Source organism: Bombina bombina, chromosome 3 (assembly GCF_027579735.1).
Source record: "Bombina bombina isolate aBomBom1 chromosome 3, aBomBom1.pri, whole genome shotgun sequence".
NCBI lineage: Eukaryota > Metazoa > Chordata > Amphibia > Anura > Bombinatoridae > Bombina > Bombina bombina.
In genome coordinates this window covers 427523256-427538719 of record NC_069501.1, presented here as the reverse complement: position 1 = coordinate 427538719, position 15464 = coordinate 427523256, and the positions used below count along the sequence as shown (strand labels likewise).

At 35.6% G+C, this 15464-nt stretch overlaps 2 protein-coding genes across 2 annotated transcripts in view; one reads left to right on the top strand and one right to left on the bottom strand.

Moving 5' to 3' along the window:
- Nucleotides 1-4572, bottom strand: part of WDR77 (WD repeat domain 77) — a 142289-nt gene extending 137717 nt beyond the window's left edge. The window contains exon 1 of the mRNA XM_053706638.1: nucleotides 4436-4572. Within this exon, the coding sequence (XP_053562613.1) occupies nucleotides 4436-4520 (85 nt within the window). The 5' untranslated portion in view covers nucleotides 4521-4572. The remainder of the gene's footprint in view (nucleotides 1-4435) is intronic.
- A 506-nt stretch (nucleotides 4573-5078) lies between these two features.
- On the top strand, nucleotides 5079-14752 carry ATP5PB (ATP synthase peripheral stalk-membrane subunit b). The gene is made up of 7 exons (XM_053706639.1): nucleotides 5079-5230; nucleotides 7383-7419; nucleotides 8456-8601; nucleotides 10565-10728; nucleotides 12923-13048; nucleotides 13680-13859; nucleotides 14611-14752. Exons 1-7 carry the CDS (start codon nucleotides 5203-5205, stop codon nucleotides 14680-14682), a joined length of 753 nt encoding a protein of 250 aa, XP_053562614.1. The 5' UTR covers nucleotides 5079-5202; the 3' UTR covers nucleotides 14683-14752.
- Nucleotides 14753-15464: the final 712 nt, after the last annotated feature.

Sequence of the window (15464 nt, the reverse complement as noted above, 5' to 3'; positions counted from 1 at the left end):
AGATTGTGCACATATAATGGAATTGAATTGGAAACTTGTTCTATCTGCATCATGAAAGTTTAATTTTGATTTGAGTGTCCCTTTAAAAGAGATAATGTACTTAGACAAGTAACTGATTAACGTTAATTGTATTTAAAGCAGCTGCAGAAACGCCATTTTACATGGACTACGTTTTCTTTCACCGCATTAACAGGTTGACTTATATAACTGCAGTTAATTTGCATATCCTTTCTATAACTAATACTAACTACAGTATAGGTAAGCAAAACCGCTATTTTAAATGACAAAATAAATGTAAATGAGTTATTTGTACACTGTTTAATACACTCCAGCAAGTAAAATAGATCCCTGAGAACATATTAAAGGGGAGAAATGAAAGGGATATGAAACCTAAAACTTTTGGTTTTGTGATTCAGACTGAGCATACCATTAATAAAAATAACAAGTTTTTAATTTGCTTCTATTATAAAATGTGCTTCATTCCCATGATGTTCTGTGTTGAAGAGATACCCAAGTATGCATCTGGAGCAATATATGACAAGAAATAGGGCTGCCATCTAGTGCTCTTGCAAATGGATAACATTCTTGCAAAACTGCTGCCATATAGTGCTCCAGAAATGGGCCACTTCTAAAGCATACGTCTACTTTTCAACAACATAAACCAAGATAAAGGAAAATGAATAGAAGTAAATTTGAAAGCTGTTTATATATAACACTAATCATACAGAATAACTGATCAGTGATCAAACAATAACATTTCGGGCAGTTTTATGACACTAAAAACAATATTGGGGATTTCATCACAAAAAGAGAATTATTCAATTGTTCTTCCATGTGAATAAAACAAACCTACATTATAGATCACCTCTTTAGCAATCCACCTACAATAGTAAAATATTTAAAGAGTCAGTGTGTTATATCTTCCTATTACTGAACACATCTTCATTTCCTATATACATTGGTTAGAGAACAACATGGATGGTGTACTAATTTAAATGGACACTATGGGCTCAATTTATCAAACACGGGCGGACAGGGACGAACATATTCGGCCCTGTCCACCCGGCTTCGCCACTGTAGAGCGCCAACATTTTCTGCAGCACCCCAGAGACAGAACTTTTTTTCACTTTCTGCGATGAGATTTTTTTAGTGAAAAATTTTCTGCAGGTCATTTTTAAATAAAATAAAATTGTAAATTTGTCAATTAACACTAAAGAACCAGATCAATTGCAATGTGTTGGTTAACTGGAGAATAAAGCAATAATTAAAGTTGTATAATCTAGTGCAGTAGTTGAAAATTGCATTGCAAATTAGCTGCAGACAAAAAAAGCAATTGTAAAATGTCTCTTGAATAAATCTGTTTCCTTTTCTCTTAGTCTAACATAGAAATGTAGTAATAAAAAAGGTGCATTGCTCATATAAACATCTTACATTCAGAGAAAAACAGCTTTGCAGACTGTGAAAAGCTAGGGAACGAGCTTGCAAAAATCTCAGAACTAGACAACAATCAATGCACTGATACTTTGCAGCACTACTGCATATTTGACTGTTGTCTTCAAACAGCACTTTGCTCTGGATGCACTGTGTTAAGAAAAACTTATACAACGAAGCCAGAGAACAGCTCTGTTTAAAAAGAACAGCCTAATGTGGTGCAGCACTGAAAAGTTAAAGTGCTAACAGCCCCTGTTCTTTCTGCAGACATGCTGCATTTTCTGTGATTACATCTCAGATCACTCTGTTCTGCAGCAGCACTAATGACATGGGTCTAATACGCAAGATGACAGTTATGAGAGACAAAGGGTTAAAGGGCCCTGCCAAGAATTTCACTGTTGTAAATCATCTCATGAGTGATCTACAAGGCAGCTAGGCTCATAGCTTACATGCTAAGGGGGTTCAAGGTGATAACTAAAGAAGGAGAGGAGCTAAGATAAGAAAATGTTAGTGTATATTACATGCATCCCTAAAGAGTCTTTAAGGAACACTTGAAAACTAGGGGGAAGAGACGTGTAGAGCGAGGCAGGGAGTTATTTAACATTGCATACACTCTCGTGCAACCCCACCTCCTGCCCACACACAGCCAATCATGTGAAGGCGGTCAGAAGAGATAGGGGAGATTGAAATTCCCCACCTAAGAGGTGGAGAACAGGGCAGGGAAGCAGCAGTCTGAGGACCACTGCTTGATAAATCCTGACTGCAGGATCGCTTGTGTAAACCTGCAGTCAAAGTGGAGAGAAGGGCTTGACTTCTGAAGGCTAACCCTGCTACATATGTACCCAATTGGCTTTATCAAATAACTGCAAAACAATTCGCCTTTTCTACTAACTAATTACCGGGACTAGTCTTGTGGTCTGCAGACTAAAGCCCAAATAGGCTCCTCAAAGTAAGGCAAATGGTAAAAGGGATGTTAAAGGGACAGTTTACTCAAAAATTTTCTCCCCTTTAATTTGTTCCCAATGATCCACTTTACCTGCTGGAGTGTATTAAATTGTTTACAAGTAGCTCCTTTACCCTTATATTGGCATTTGAAATAGTTAATTTGACATGTGGTATCCCCACCTATTCTGAAAGTTTGTGGCCGCGCGTACCAGCTATAGATAAGCTGTGATAAGCTGTGCAAACACAGCCAGCAGAAGAAATTACACTCCCAGTGTGATAAAGCAGAGATAAGGTAATAAATTGTTGATTTTTCTTTGTTCTCTCAAAGTATTGGTGATTGTTTTAAGGACAGATATAAGATAAAGAAGCAGGTATATGTGCACAATGTGATACAGTAATGAGATCTGATTATACCTACAAGCTCAACCTATTTTATTAGGCTGTGGCTTCAAAACACAAAATCAGATTTAATATACAGAAATAAACCTTAAAAAGCTAATTTTCATACATTTTTTACTCTGCAGTTGGTAAAAAAAACAATTGTAAACACATTAAGGGAAAAACTATTTTACAGTATACTGTCCCTTTAATTTGTTTTAAAAACGTTAAGCCTTTGCTGATTTGTTATTCTATAGCAACACGACAGAAATGTCTGGTAATTACAAGGTGTTTACTGTCCCTTTAAGGTCAGCAACAAACAAAGCTCTAAATTGCAGTGTTATGGAGACCTCTAAGATAGAATCAGAACCAAACAGACAGTAGATTACAAATGCTCCTACCACAATATACCTAATCTAAGGAATGTAGCTTCAGTTAGGGAACATGTAAAAGGGACATTTAAGTGCACAGCTATTGGCTAAGAGGTGCAAAAATTGCCTCAATTAAAAAAAGAAAAAAGGTATGTTTAACATAGCCTTTTTAAAAAGTCATCACTGAAAGTCTCATTTATTTTTAGCACTGGTAAATCCTAGCATGTTTGAAATGCAAGGATTTACCTTCACTTTAAAGTGAATGTAACGTTTAATGAATAAGTGCCCTGTATCTACAAATACTCTTAAAATCTGGGGCACTTTCATTCAATAAACTTTACATTGAAGCCTTTTTTTTTTTTTTTTTTTTTTTAAATACCCTTTTTTTATGGAAAGCAGACCGACGATCCTCCGTCCCCTCAGCCCCTGCTATAGATTGCAGATTGATGACAAATCCGGCTTCCTTCAATCATTGTGTTGCCCCATGAGCGGACACCAATGGGGGCACTGCAACGATTGGAGGAAGCCGGATACGTCATCTATCTCCTAACTACAGCAGGAACTGCGGGCGGAGGAGCGCCGGTCTATTATAGACAAATAAAAATGTCCCTATCAGCTAACTGGAAGCTAATGTATTATAGCTTGCTGAGATGTTTGACAAAACATTTCCTTGGCTGCTCTCTAAAGGGAATTGTGCATTACCTTTGAATAGAAATGTCATGATTCAGACAGAGCAGGCAAATTAAAAAAAAAAAAAGTTTCTTACTTCTACGATGAAATTTACTTTGTTCTCATAGTATTCTTTGACAAAGAGAATACCTAAGAGGGTTATGTGTATGTTTGGAGAACTATATAGCAGTAATTGAGCACTAGATGGCAGCAGTGTTAGCACAACCTATACCATTCTGCAAAGTGACTGTCACATAGTGCACCAGGCAGGTGTTCACTCCTGAGCCTACCTACCTGCTATTCAACAAAATACACAAACAGAACAAATTAAATGTATAACAATACAAGTAAATTGTAGTTTTTTTTCTTTTATTATACACTCCCTGAATCAGGAAAGGAATTTTGGGGTTACATATTGGTTAAAAAAAATTGTTTTAACTTTTCTATTATTTTTTTTTAATTGGACATACAACATGGTAATTTAATTAGGCTCCTCCCTAGACTTTAGTTAATTCATTTTTAAGCCCCGCACCTGGTCGCTTTAATACAGGTATTGTCATCCTCGGATAAACCTATCTATACATCTGCAATTTTCTGTCTTCTACACTCCAAAGTCATCAGTAACATCTCTCTCTTCTTACCTCCTCGGTACTGTGCGGCCTCCAGCTGAATTTCCATGCACGCTGGCATCCTCACCGGACTACCCCACGGATTTTCCTTATTCATGTTATCCACACGTGCAATCCTCAGCCTTTCACCGGTTCCTTCCTCTCTACCCACCAAGCACCGCGCCAGAAGATGAAGCCCCGCCCACCATATGTCAAATATGCATACATAAGCCTTTGCCTTTCCTACAACTTTAAGAACAAATTTGACAGTCAAGCAGCCATCTTTACTCGGGGCGAAATAACATAATAAACCAGGACAAGAGAGAATACATGTGTTTTAGTTTTTTTCAATCTAATTATGAGACCAATATCAAGAAAGTATAAAATATACTGGCATCTGTAAAATATTGACGCTCCATTTCACAATAAAAATGCATTGAATTAATTACTAGAAATAGATTTATTCGTTACATGTGAATATAATCTAGAGAAAAATAAAAAATCGTGACACAAATCTGGGCTATGCATATCTTCTGGCAGTGCCTAGGTTCTATCGACAGAACACCTAGTATCTTGTGCCCTTAAGCAAGATGTCTGACACTTTCTCTGCCATAATAAATGACATGTCCGTTGTTTTATCTAGAACACCGTCCTTGGCTTGTGACTAGTGGTTGGGCTGGAGGAGGTGTGGCCGCCGCCATCTTGCTTTCTAAGCTCAGGGACATTGAGGGCACAGGTTGACTGGTGGCGGTCTTCCCATCTTCAGTACAGAGCAACTCACCTTCTACACCGGCCACACCATGCTTTCCAGAGTCGCCCTCGTCTCGGGTAAGTTCTTCTCTGATTGCCTCAGAGCAACCACCATACAGTGCAGCTTTATCCGATAGACCCTGTCAGGCCTGGGCAAACTCCTAATGCAACTCTAATACCTATTGCTCTGACATATAATCATTGGTAGTCTTAGTGCTTCTTAATTGTTAACGACACTGACAGTTTCTTAAAATGCATTATTATTTTTCTTCCAGATCAAGTAATATTTCTTGTGCCTCTTTAATTGTATATGTCAGATATGTATCTTATAGTTTAACTTCTTGTAACCATTATGTATTTATTTAGTTTATAGCGAGGGGTTAAACATGAGTGGTTTGTATAATAAATAAATAAAATAAAAAATTATATATATATATATATATCTCAAACCACTCATGTTTAACCCTCACTATAAACTAAATTAATACATAGATTGCTTATACCCCTGCATAATCTAGGCACATAGCTTGCTTATACCCATGCATAATCTGTTTAGACTTTTCAACCTACACTGACATACTATCCGACATACTATCCTGTGTTCTCTGGATGACATTGTGTTGTACAGAGCTTATAGGTGGTTTATGCAAAAGTTTTACAATATTATAATTCTAAGGTGACTTTGCAGCAACCTTTTAGAGGTGATATAAGAGATCAGCATACACTATTAATTTCTATTGGTCCAAAGTAAATTACTGTACCTATTGCCTTTCAGTTTAAAGTAGACAATGTAGTTCTGGCATAAGGTAGTGTATTTATTGCAAAAACAAAGCCTTAAATAAAAAATTAAAAATGTTGTATATGTTCCCTAGTTGAATCCCAGTGTAAGATTTCATAGCCTAAACAGTTGTTCTAGCATAGCATATATTGGTGTAGGAAAAAGTTTTCTTTTTAACTCAGAGGGCAATACTGATCTTGACGTAGAGGAAGATTAGTGAATGCTCAGCAATCTACAGTTGTGTATTGCAGGAATGGCCAACTGGTGGCCCTCTGCACTAGGTTTTGTGCCACCCTGAGAAAAGCAGAGCTAAGAATGTGTGCCATAGTTTTTGTGTCCACACCTCAAGAACCTTCTTGAGGGAGAACAGCAGGCAGAAAGTGCCCTAAAAGTGTACCTAGATCTCTCCCTGGGCCACTGGACATTTTTAGGAAATGGATTGTGTGTGTGTTTTTAGTAAAGTGTTTCTCAACCGTGGTCATCAATTACCCCCTACAGGCCAGGTTTCATTATAGATGAACTTGTGCACAGGTGAAGTAATCAGCTGATCAGTAACACCATGGTTGCTAACCTGCTCTCACCTTTCAGCTGATTATGTCACCTGTGGACATGTTCAGCTGTAATGAAAACCTGGCCTGTTGAGGGTACTTGAGGACTGTGGTTGAGAAACAATGGTTTAATTTATATGCAACCCATAAGGATTTCTAAAATGCTTACCTGCGTCCTCCATATGTTTCAGAAGTTGATCATCACTGGTGTAAAGTCCATGGTTTGCTAAAGGGGCATGCAGTATGTGATGCTATCATAGTTAAAAAATTAAAAAAATCTACCTTTCTTGAATGCACATATTGAAAGGTTTCTTAAAATGCTTCAGGATTATGATGCCACAGTATACTATACATTAGTAAATTCTGGCTTGTATTCAGTCCTTGAATATAAACCATTAACCATCTTGACGTACAACACCCCTCAGTAAACAGAATTTTAGGTTATGAAATGTGGTTTGACAAATCTGGGAGCCATGGTGCTGGAACTCATAAAACCTTAATTCTGACTTGTTGGTTTGTTATGTCTATCTATCTATCTCTGCCAAACCTTTGCTGTAATGGGAGGCCTCTTATCTGTGCGCACATTTTTACATCTGTAAAATCAATATTTGTAATTATTAAATTGTGAGCACAACCATTCCACTGAATAAAACTGAGCTATTTGTTATATTATGCTGTAACCTAAAATATTCATTCATAGTAGTTAGTAGAAATTAGTTTTAGGGGAAATATTGGGAAGGAACATGTTGTTGTGTTTTTTTTGTTTTTTTTTTAATATAACTCGTAAGATATTAAACACATGATCTGTTATGCAAGTTCTTCCTTTTTATTGTATGGCAAATAGTTATTTGGTTACTAATCATTTGCTAAAGTATTAACTTTTTTTTTTCTTTTTCTTCTATAGCCTCTGCCTTGAAGAACTCTGCTCCTATGAGTGCCAGGCAAGTAAACATAAATAGTTTAACCTAAAGCTAAGCAGTTCTAGCAGACGAAATAGAAACTGCAGCATTACAGTGTAATAGGTTTTCACACAATCTTTACCTTATGTGCTACACAAGCAGCTAAAAGTATTTAACATTAAAGGGACATGAAACGCCAAATTCCTTTCATGATTTAGGTAGAACATACAATTTTAAATAACTTTCCAGTTTACTTCTATTATCTAATTTGTTTCATTCTCTTTGTATCATTTGTTGAAGGAGCAGCAATGCACTACTGGTTTCTAAATACTCACATGGGTGAGCCAATGACAATCGGTGTGTGTATATTTGTGTATATATATATATATCTATAGCTTCCAGTAGTGCATTGTTGCTCCTGAGCCTACTTTGCTTTATGCTTTTCAACATAGGATACCAAGAAATGAAGCAAATTAGATAACCAAAATAAAAATGAAAGTTGTTTAAAATTCTACGCTCAACCTGACTCCTTAAAGGAAAAAAATGACTTTACTGTCTCTTTTAAAGGGATATTATACACTAAATAAATGCTAGATAGGATGCATTCAAAGAAAAGATTAGTCTGAGAATAACACTTAGATGTGTTTTTTTTGTTTAATTAGCTGTTTAAATATTGACTAAATAAGTCCAAAGTTTTAATGTCTATAAAACAATGGGAGCTGCCATGTTGTAACTTAGGTTACTTTCTCTGCTCTGGCCAATTACGGACATTTATAAATGGGTCACTAGAGTGTGCACCCAATGGCTGTGTGTAATGTAAGTGTTCTGCTGTTCTATTTCTAACCGTACTGAAAAGCTCACAATTTCAGAACGGAATTACAGGAAAATAGGGACAAAATAAACAAAGCATATTGCAGAGTTTTTTTCATTTATACAGTTTATCATTTTATATTGCAATCTTAAAGTGTTTAATGTCCCTTTTAATCTTTGCTTTTAATACCTCATGTCTAGTATTTATTTACAGCTTAATGTCCCTTAGATTTCCGTGTTTAATATATATTTTGTTTCACATTAACAGCATGCTGAATGTATGCAGGGGTTTTCACACAGGGCAGCCAGCCTTAGCTCCTGTGCCCCCCCTTCCAGAGAAAGGTGGCAAAGTACGCTTTGGGCTTATACCAGAAGAATTCTTCCAGTTCCTCTATCCTAAAACTGGAGTCACAGGTAAGTAATTGGTCAGTGCACCTTCAAGGGGGACTGACCAATGTTTAACTTTTCTTGTGTGGGACAAGTATAATATGTACAAAATGCAACATTCAGACTAATCTGGGGTGAGGCTAAATCAAAGAAAGTACGAAACTGTCTAAATGTCAGTTTGTTTAAATAGGGAAAATAAGAAGTGAAGTTAGTATTCTGCTACAGTGCTGGATTAAATAAATCCTTATTTTATTTGTAGCTATCTTTTTGAGCTTCGTATATTCTTAAGAAATGAAGTGCACAAACTCCAAAAATATAATGTAATAATGCTCAAAGAAGACTATTTTTGATTGAGAGATGATTTCATCCTAGACTAAAAAAGAAAGATTTTTTTTTTTTGTTCAAAGGATATATATGTTACGGGTAAAGTCGGATATTGGGTTATCCTAGGATTAGCCAGGTAAAACAGACATTACACAAGTGGCTGAGTGTAAAGCCCGATGTATGATCATAAATTCCCTCAGATTGCAGCGTTACCGCATCAAACATATATAGCATGCACTGTAATTCCCCCATCTTCACTATCTTTTTTTGCATCCCCCTGGGGGTTTCAAGGGTGGCAAAGCCCCCCCTTGTAAACCTCATTCCCCAAGGTTCACTTGGGGTGGATGCTAGAGGATTGGCGGGGCGCCTTCCTTGAACCCCCCCCAGGCGGACGCAAAAGAAAAAGTGTAGACAGGGAATTACAGTACGTCAGACTTTACCCACAGCCTCTTGGGTAATGTCAGTTTTACCCAGGTAATTCTAGGATTACCAGGATTTCTTACCCGTAATAATTAATCAGTCAACAAGGCTATATGGAGTTAGCGCTGCGGAATCTGTTGGCGCTCTACAAATAACCGATAATAATAATAATGGAGTAATGTGTGGTGGAGTAATCCCTAAACTCCAGTAGATTTTACCTGCTGGAGTGTTATGTTGTTATTTGAAATAGTTGCCTTTGCCTGTAGAACACTAATCTCCCTTTTGTGTGTTGGGAAAGATTTTTTTTGTGTCTGAAATAGCTGGTTTTCTCATTGACCACCCTCCCAGACATAATTATCATTTTAATACCTGACTATTAGCATGTGTGTTAAACATTAGTAGGTCTGCTTTACCCATTTTTATGGGTATGTCCTTGAGAACAGCAAAAAGCTTTGGATTGCTAGATGTTTGTCTAATTATCTTGTCCTTTAGCAGCTTGTAATAATAATATGAATATAAATCCGAAAGGTGCACAACAATCACACTCTTGCACCAATGTACTTTGTTGGGTTGGCACTGCAGTATCATCCATTTAGCAAACCCAGCTGGTTTTTCTACACCTGGTGATTGATAGACTTCCTGAGGTCAAAGCAGTTTTTGCTGTTTACCTGCAACCAATTGCCATTTTTTTAACCCCTTTACGCCATTAGGACATTCCATGCTGTCCTAACAGTGCTGGGCTTTAACTTTTGTGATGGAATGTCCTACCATACACAACATCCTGCATCTTCCCCCTTTGACATAGGAAAGGATCAGCCTGGGGGGGGCAAAAGCAGAAGATTAAAATTATAATTTAGTTTATCCATATTTTCTTCCAGTGTAACAAGCACAAAGTTTTGTTTTTTTCCCCATAGTTGTTAAGAAGACACAATAAGAGTATTGCAGTGCATAGTCACACATTTTATTGTATTAACAATACATTTTATAGACTGGCTTTTGAAAGTTTTCTCCTCAGGTTTGAAACAATACTGATCAATATGATGCAGTTTCCACAATACATCTTGAGGCACAGAGCGGAGATGGATATTCTTCAGTTTGCATTATATTGATCATTATTACTTCATATCTGTTATTTGGCATTTGCACCACTGAGCTAAAATGGCTGCTACAATCAACATGTGTTTACACAGAGCAGCACCCCTTGTATTCCAATACTATCTCAAAAGTTATTTTATTTTTTTCACAGGCCCTTATATGTTTGGTACTGGACTCCTGGTGTACATTCTGTCCAAGGAAATCTACGTCATAAACCATGAGACCTTTGCTGCAGCCTGCATTGCCATTTGTCTGTTTTACGGTATCAAGAAATTTGGACCTAGTGTGGCAGCTTTTGCTGATGAACTCAATAATGTAAGGCAGCTAGTGTTTTATACATTGTTCTACCTACAGGATACAATTTTGCTACAAATCATAGCAAATAAAAGGCAATTGTAATAATTCAGCACCAGTGTTTATATGTGCACGCTGCTAGACTTTACACTAAAGACTAAAACAAATCGGCCAAAAATCCAAATCGCAGTAGCACCAATTAAGGAAAAAAAATTTATTTAGAAAAAGCTAAACAAATATAAAATGCCGTTTTAGCCCTAGCAGTCCTTAGTCATGTGTATAGTTACATGACTAAGGACTGCTAGGTCCAAAATGTTGTATTTTTTTTATTTGTTTCACTTTTTCTAAATTAATTTATACCTTTTTATTGGTGCTGCTACAATTTGGATTTTTGTAAGTGTGAACTGTAACAGTTTTTACCCCCTCCCCTTTATAATGCCTTAGAGAGAGGTTATTCTGAAATCTAAATTCAAGCACCCACTGCTAATATAATATAAGTAGAACTTTATTAAATATTTTGAGTACAATGTATATAGTCCCCTAATGCAGGGTTCTTCAAACCACAGGTTGGGGCCCATTACTGGGTCACAACACCATGTTTACTCGGTCGCGACTTGAGTGTGTGGTGATGTGGGTTTTATGAGTGTGTGTGTTTGTGTTATTAACTTTTACAATACTTTCAAGTTTGACTACAATCGGGAATAAAGTATGCATAGATTTTAGTTACTTTGCCAAAAATTGCAGCTATCTTGTTGTATATTAAAAAATAGGGTTGTGAAGGTATGTGGTATCATTGAACTGAGTCTTGGGGCAAAAAGTTTGAAGAACCCTGAATGGACATGAGTTTCCTTTTCATTAAAGGGACAGTCAACACCAGCTTTTTTGTTGTTTAAAAAGGTAGATAATCCCTTTATTACCCATTACTCCGTTTTGCATAACCAACACAGTTATAGTACACATTTTACCTCTGAAATTACCTTGTATCTAAGTTTCTGTTATTTCAGTTCTTTTGACAAACTTGCATTTTAGCCAATCAGTGCTCACTCCTAGAAGCTTAAAGGGTCATGAAACCCAAAAAAAATATTTCATGATTTAGAAAGAATTTTCAATTTTAAACATCCCTCTAATTTGCTTCATTCTCCTGATATCCTGTGCTGAAAAGCATATCTAGATAGGCTCAGTAGCTGCTCATTGGTGGCTGCACATAGATGCCTCGTGTGATTGGCTCACCCATGTGCATTGCTATTTCTTCAACAAAGGATATCTAAAGAATGAAGCAAATCAGAGCATAGAAGTACATTGGAATATTGTTCAAAATTGTATTCTCTACCTGAATTATGAAAGAAAAATTTTGGGTTTAGTGTCCCTTTAACGTGCGTGAGCTCAATGTTATCTATATGAAATACATGAACACCCTCTAGTGGTGAAAAACTTTCAAAAGGCTTTCAGATTAGAGGCGGCCTTCAAGGTCTAAGAAATTAGCATATGAACCTCCTAGGTTTAGCTTTCAACTAAGAATACCAAGAGAACAAAGCAAAATTGGTGATAAAAATAAGATGGAATGTTGTTTAAAATGACATGCCCTATTTAAATCATGAAAGATATTTTTTTGACTTGACTGTCCCTTTACGGTTTGGTGTAACCAGGACCAACAAACCTAATATTCCCCAAGACAATAGTCAATGATTTTTATATATGTATTAAATGCATAATCTTGTAACTCTAGCATATGAAAAACGTATTATTTTGTTACAGATTGCTGTAAGAAAGAAATGTTTAGTATTTTAAGTTAGCCTATTAATCCCTATTGTATATCTAATTACTTATGTTTCTCAAGTAGTTATGTACACTTATTTAGCAACATATAACCTAGTTTCCATTGAGGTGGTAAAGTTTGTACTGATGGTAACATAAAAATTTGCCATAGACTTTAATGGAAATAGATATATTTTTTTTTTTTTTTTTTTTTTTTTTTTTAGTTTTACCACCTCAATGGAAACTAGGCCATAGTGAGGTGTTCCTATTTGCTGTTGTCGTCTACCACATACTATCTACAACAGTCCTGGTCTTTCCTTCTTCTGTCCTTTTTCATTTTAAGTAACCTTTAAAAATAGACCAAACAAGGTAGATTCCCTTTCTATTTAATAATCTGATAATGATTTTCTTTTTTTCTCTAACTTTATTTCTAATTCTGCATCTACTTCTACCTCTGCAGGAGAAAGTTGCAAAAGCTCAAGCAGTGAAAGATTCGGCAATTAAGAATCTTGAGCGTGCAATTGAGGAAGAAACAAAAGAACAGTGGAGGGTAGAAGGACGAAACAACCTATTTGATGCCAAAAGGGTATGTTGCATAATTAATGCTAATTGCTATATAATGAAATGTAGTTTCCAGAACTGAGGTCAGGCACTGCAGGTCATTTGAGTTCCTCCACACTAAGCTTTGTGCACAGGTGCCCAGTGATGCTGGAACAGAAAAGGGCTTTTCCCAAACTGTTGCCACAAAGTTAGAAGCACCCAATTTTCTAAAATGTCTTTATATCCTGTAGTAAGTATTTCCCTGGAAGTAAGAGGTCTAGCCCAAACCCAGACAAACGGCCCTAGGCCATTATCCTTCCTCAACCAATTTTTGCAGTAGGTAATATACTATGCAAAGACACGTGCACACTCCTGAGCTCTTATGAGCCTACCTAGTTTTACTCTTCAATAAAAGATACCAAGAAAACAAAACATTTGAGAACAGAAGTAAATTGGAAAGTTGTCTAAAATTGCATTCTCTGTCTGAATCGTGAACGTTTAATTTTACTGTCCTTTTTAACTTTTTTTTTTATGTTGCATTTTAAAAAATCAGGGTGGTATATATGTAATGTTTTAAAAAAAAAATCTGCAGACGTCCCACTTCTTTTTTTTTTTTTCTTAACTTTTATTAAAAAAGAAAATAATTATCATTTATCTTGTTTTGCTGTCTCCCACAGAACAATATAGCAATGCTGTTGGAGATCAACTATAGGGAGAGGTTGCTGAATGTATATAATGAGGTCAAGAAGCGTCTGGACTACCAAGTGGGTCTGCAGCACCTTCAGCGCCGCAAGGAGCAGGATCACATGATCAGCTGGGTAGAAAGCAATGTGAGGCAGAGCATTACACCACAGCAGGTAACGGATATTTAAATGACTGCATTTTGCATACACAAGTATATAATAATCTCTGTCCTTTATGACCATAATTTTTGAAAGACTCCTTCTAATGGCTCATAAGTATGCCAGTTTATTTGTAGACCATATTTATAAATCAGAAAAAGGTTGCAATTAACATTAGAGGTGCCTCTTATGTCTGATGTTTTAATGGTATCATTGGCATTCATGTTTTTAATATATACATGTGTTTACCATTTTTTTTAATTTAAAAGAACATTAAACACTACATTTTTCTAAGCGTTGAGTTTATTTCCTGTCTCCCTCTAGTGATGTTAAAATATATATATATATATATATATATATATATATATATATATATATATATATATATATATATATATATATATATATATATATATATATATATATATATATATATATATATATATATTCTCGTCCGCTACAATTTCTATTTGTGACAGCACTGTTTCTTCAATATAGTGTGTGTATACACACATACAGGCTAGGCTTTGCTGGCTTCCATACAAAACAAAAAAAACTTTCTTTTCATTTTTATAGCCTAATGCTGTTCTAATAGGATTTTGATTACAAATATTGAAATTGTGTGTTGGTTAAGCTTAAATAAAAATGTAGGGATCTACTTGAAGTGTTTTTATTTAAAGTATATATTCTTACTTTTGCATATTACATTTACTTTTCTCATTTATGTAGACCATATTCACTCCTGTATTTTATTTTTTTCTTACAGCAAAAGGAGAGCATTGCCAAGTGTATCTCAGACCTGAAACTTCTATCAAAGTCTGCACAAGCTACAGCCTGAGTTTTTGTTTTTTTCTCTTACGCTGCAGACCTGCTATGTATAAATCTTAATTAAATGTTTCCACAATGTATAGACTTATGACTTTTTCTTGGTACTGCAAACATGAAAAAGAAGCTGATGTAAGAAAATCAAACATGGATAGGTCTTCCCTGTTATCATTATGTGTTTGATTTACAGAGATCCTCATTCTTTGTAGACACGTATGTGATAGTAAAATAAATCTTACAAAATGTAAGCTTGATTAATAAGTAGGATATCCTTATCCCAGATATTCAAGAAGTCACCCACAGTGTTTCTTTACCACCACCTAATGGAAAAGTGGAAGCCGTTCTGTACTCTTGAGCCTACTACTCTTTAATTTGAGGTCATGTCCCCTTGTTCTGCAATGGCAGTAAATTCTCCATTTAAACATAGGTTCTTAATACAAGTCTCTTCTCTAAAAAAGGCAGATACACAGTTATAAATAAATCAAGGTGAGGGTTTTTTTTTTTTTTTTTTAGATATTTCATAATGAGCTTTGTTACATATTGTGTTTTAATTATCTTCATATGGGTTTGAGCACATAACAAAACAATTGCTTTCTAACTAAAGATGTAACGACAAATGAAACTCTACAACAGTTTTCACTTTCATAATTATTTCAGATTAGATTTTTATAGGCAAAAAAACACTGCATGTGACATTTTAACTTTGAGCAATCTTGTCCTGGATGTGATTATTAATAATATATTATACATATGTAATACAAAGTACCATTAGAGTACATTTCTGTTATAAGAAAC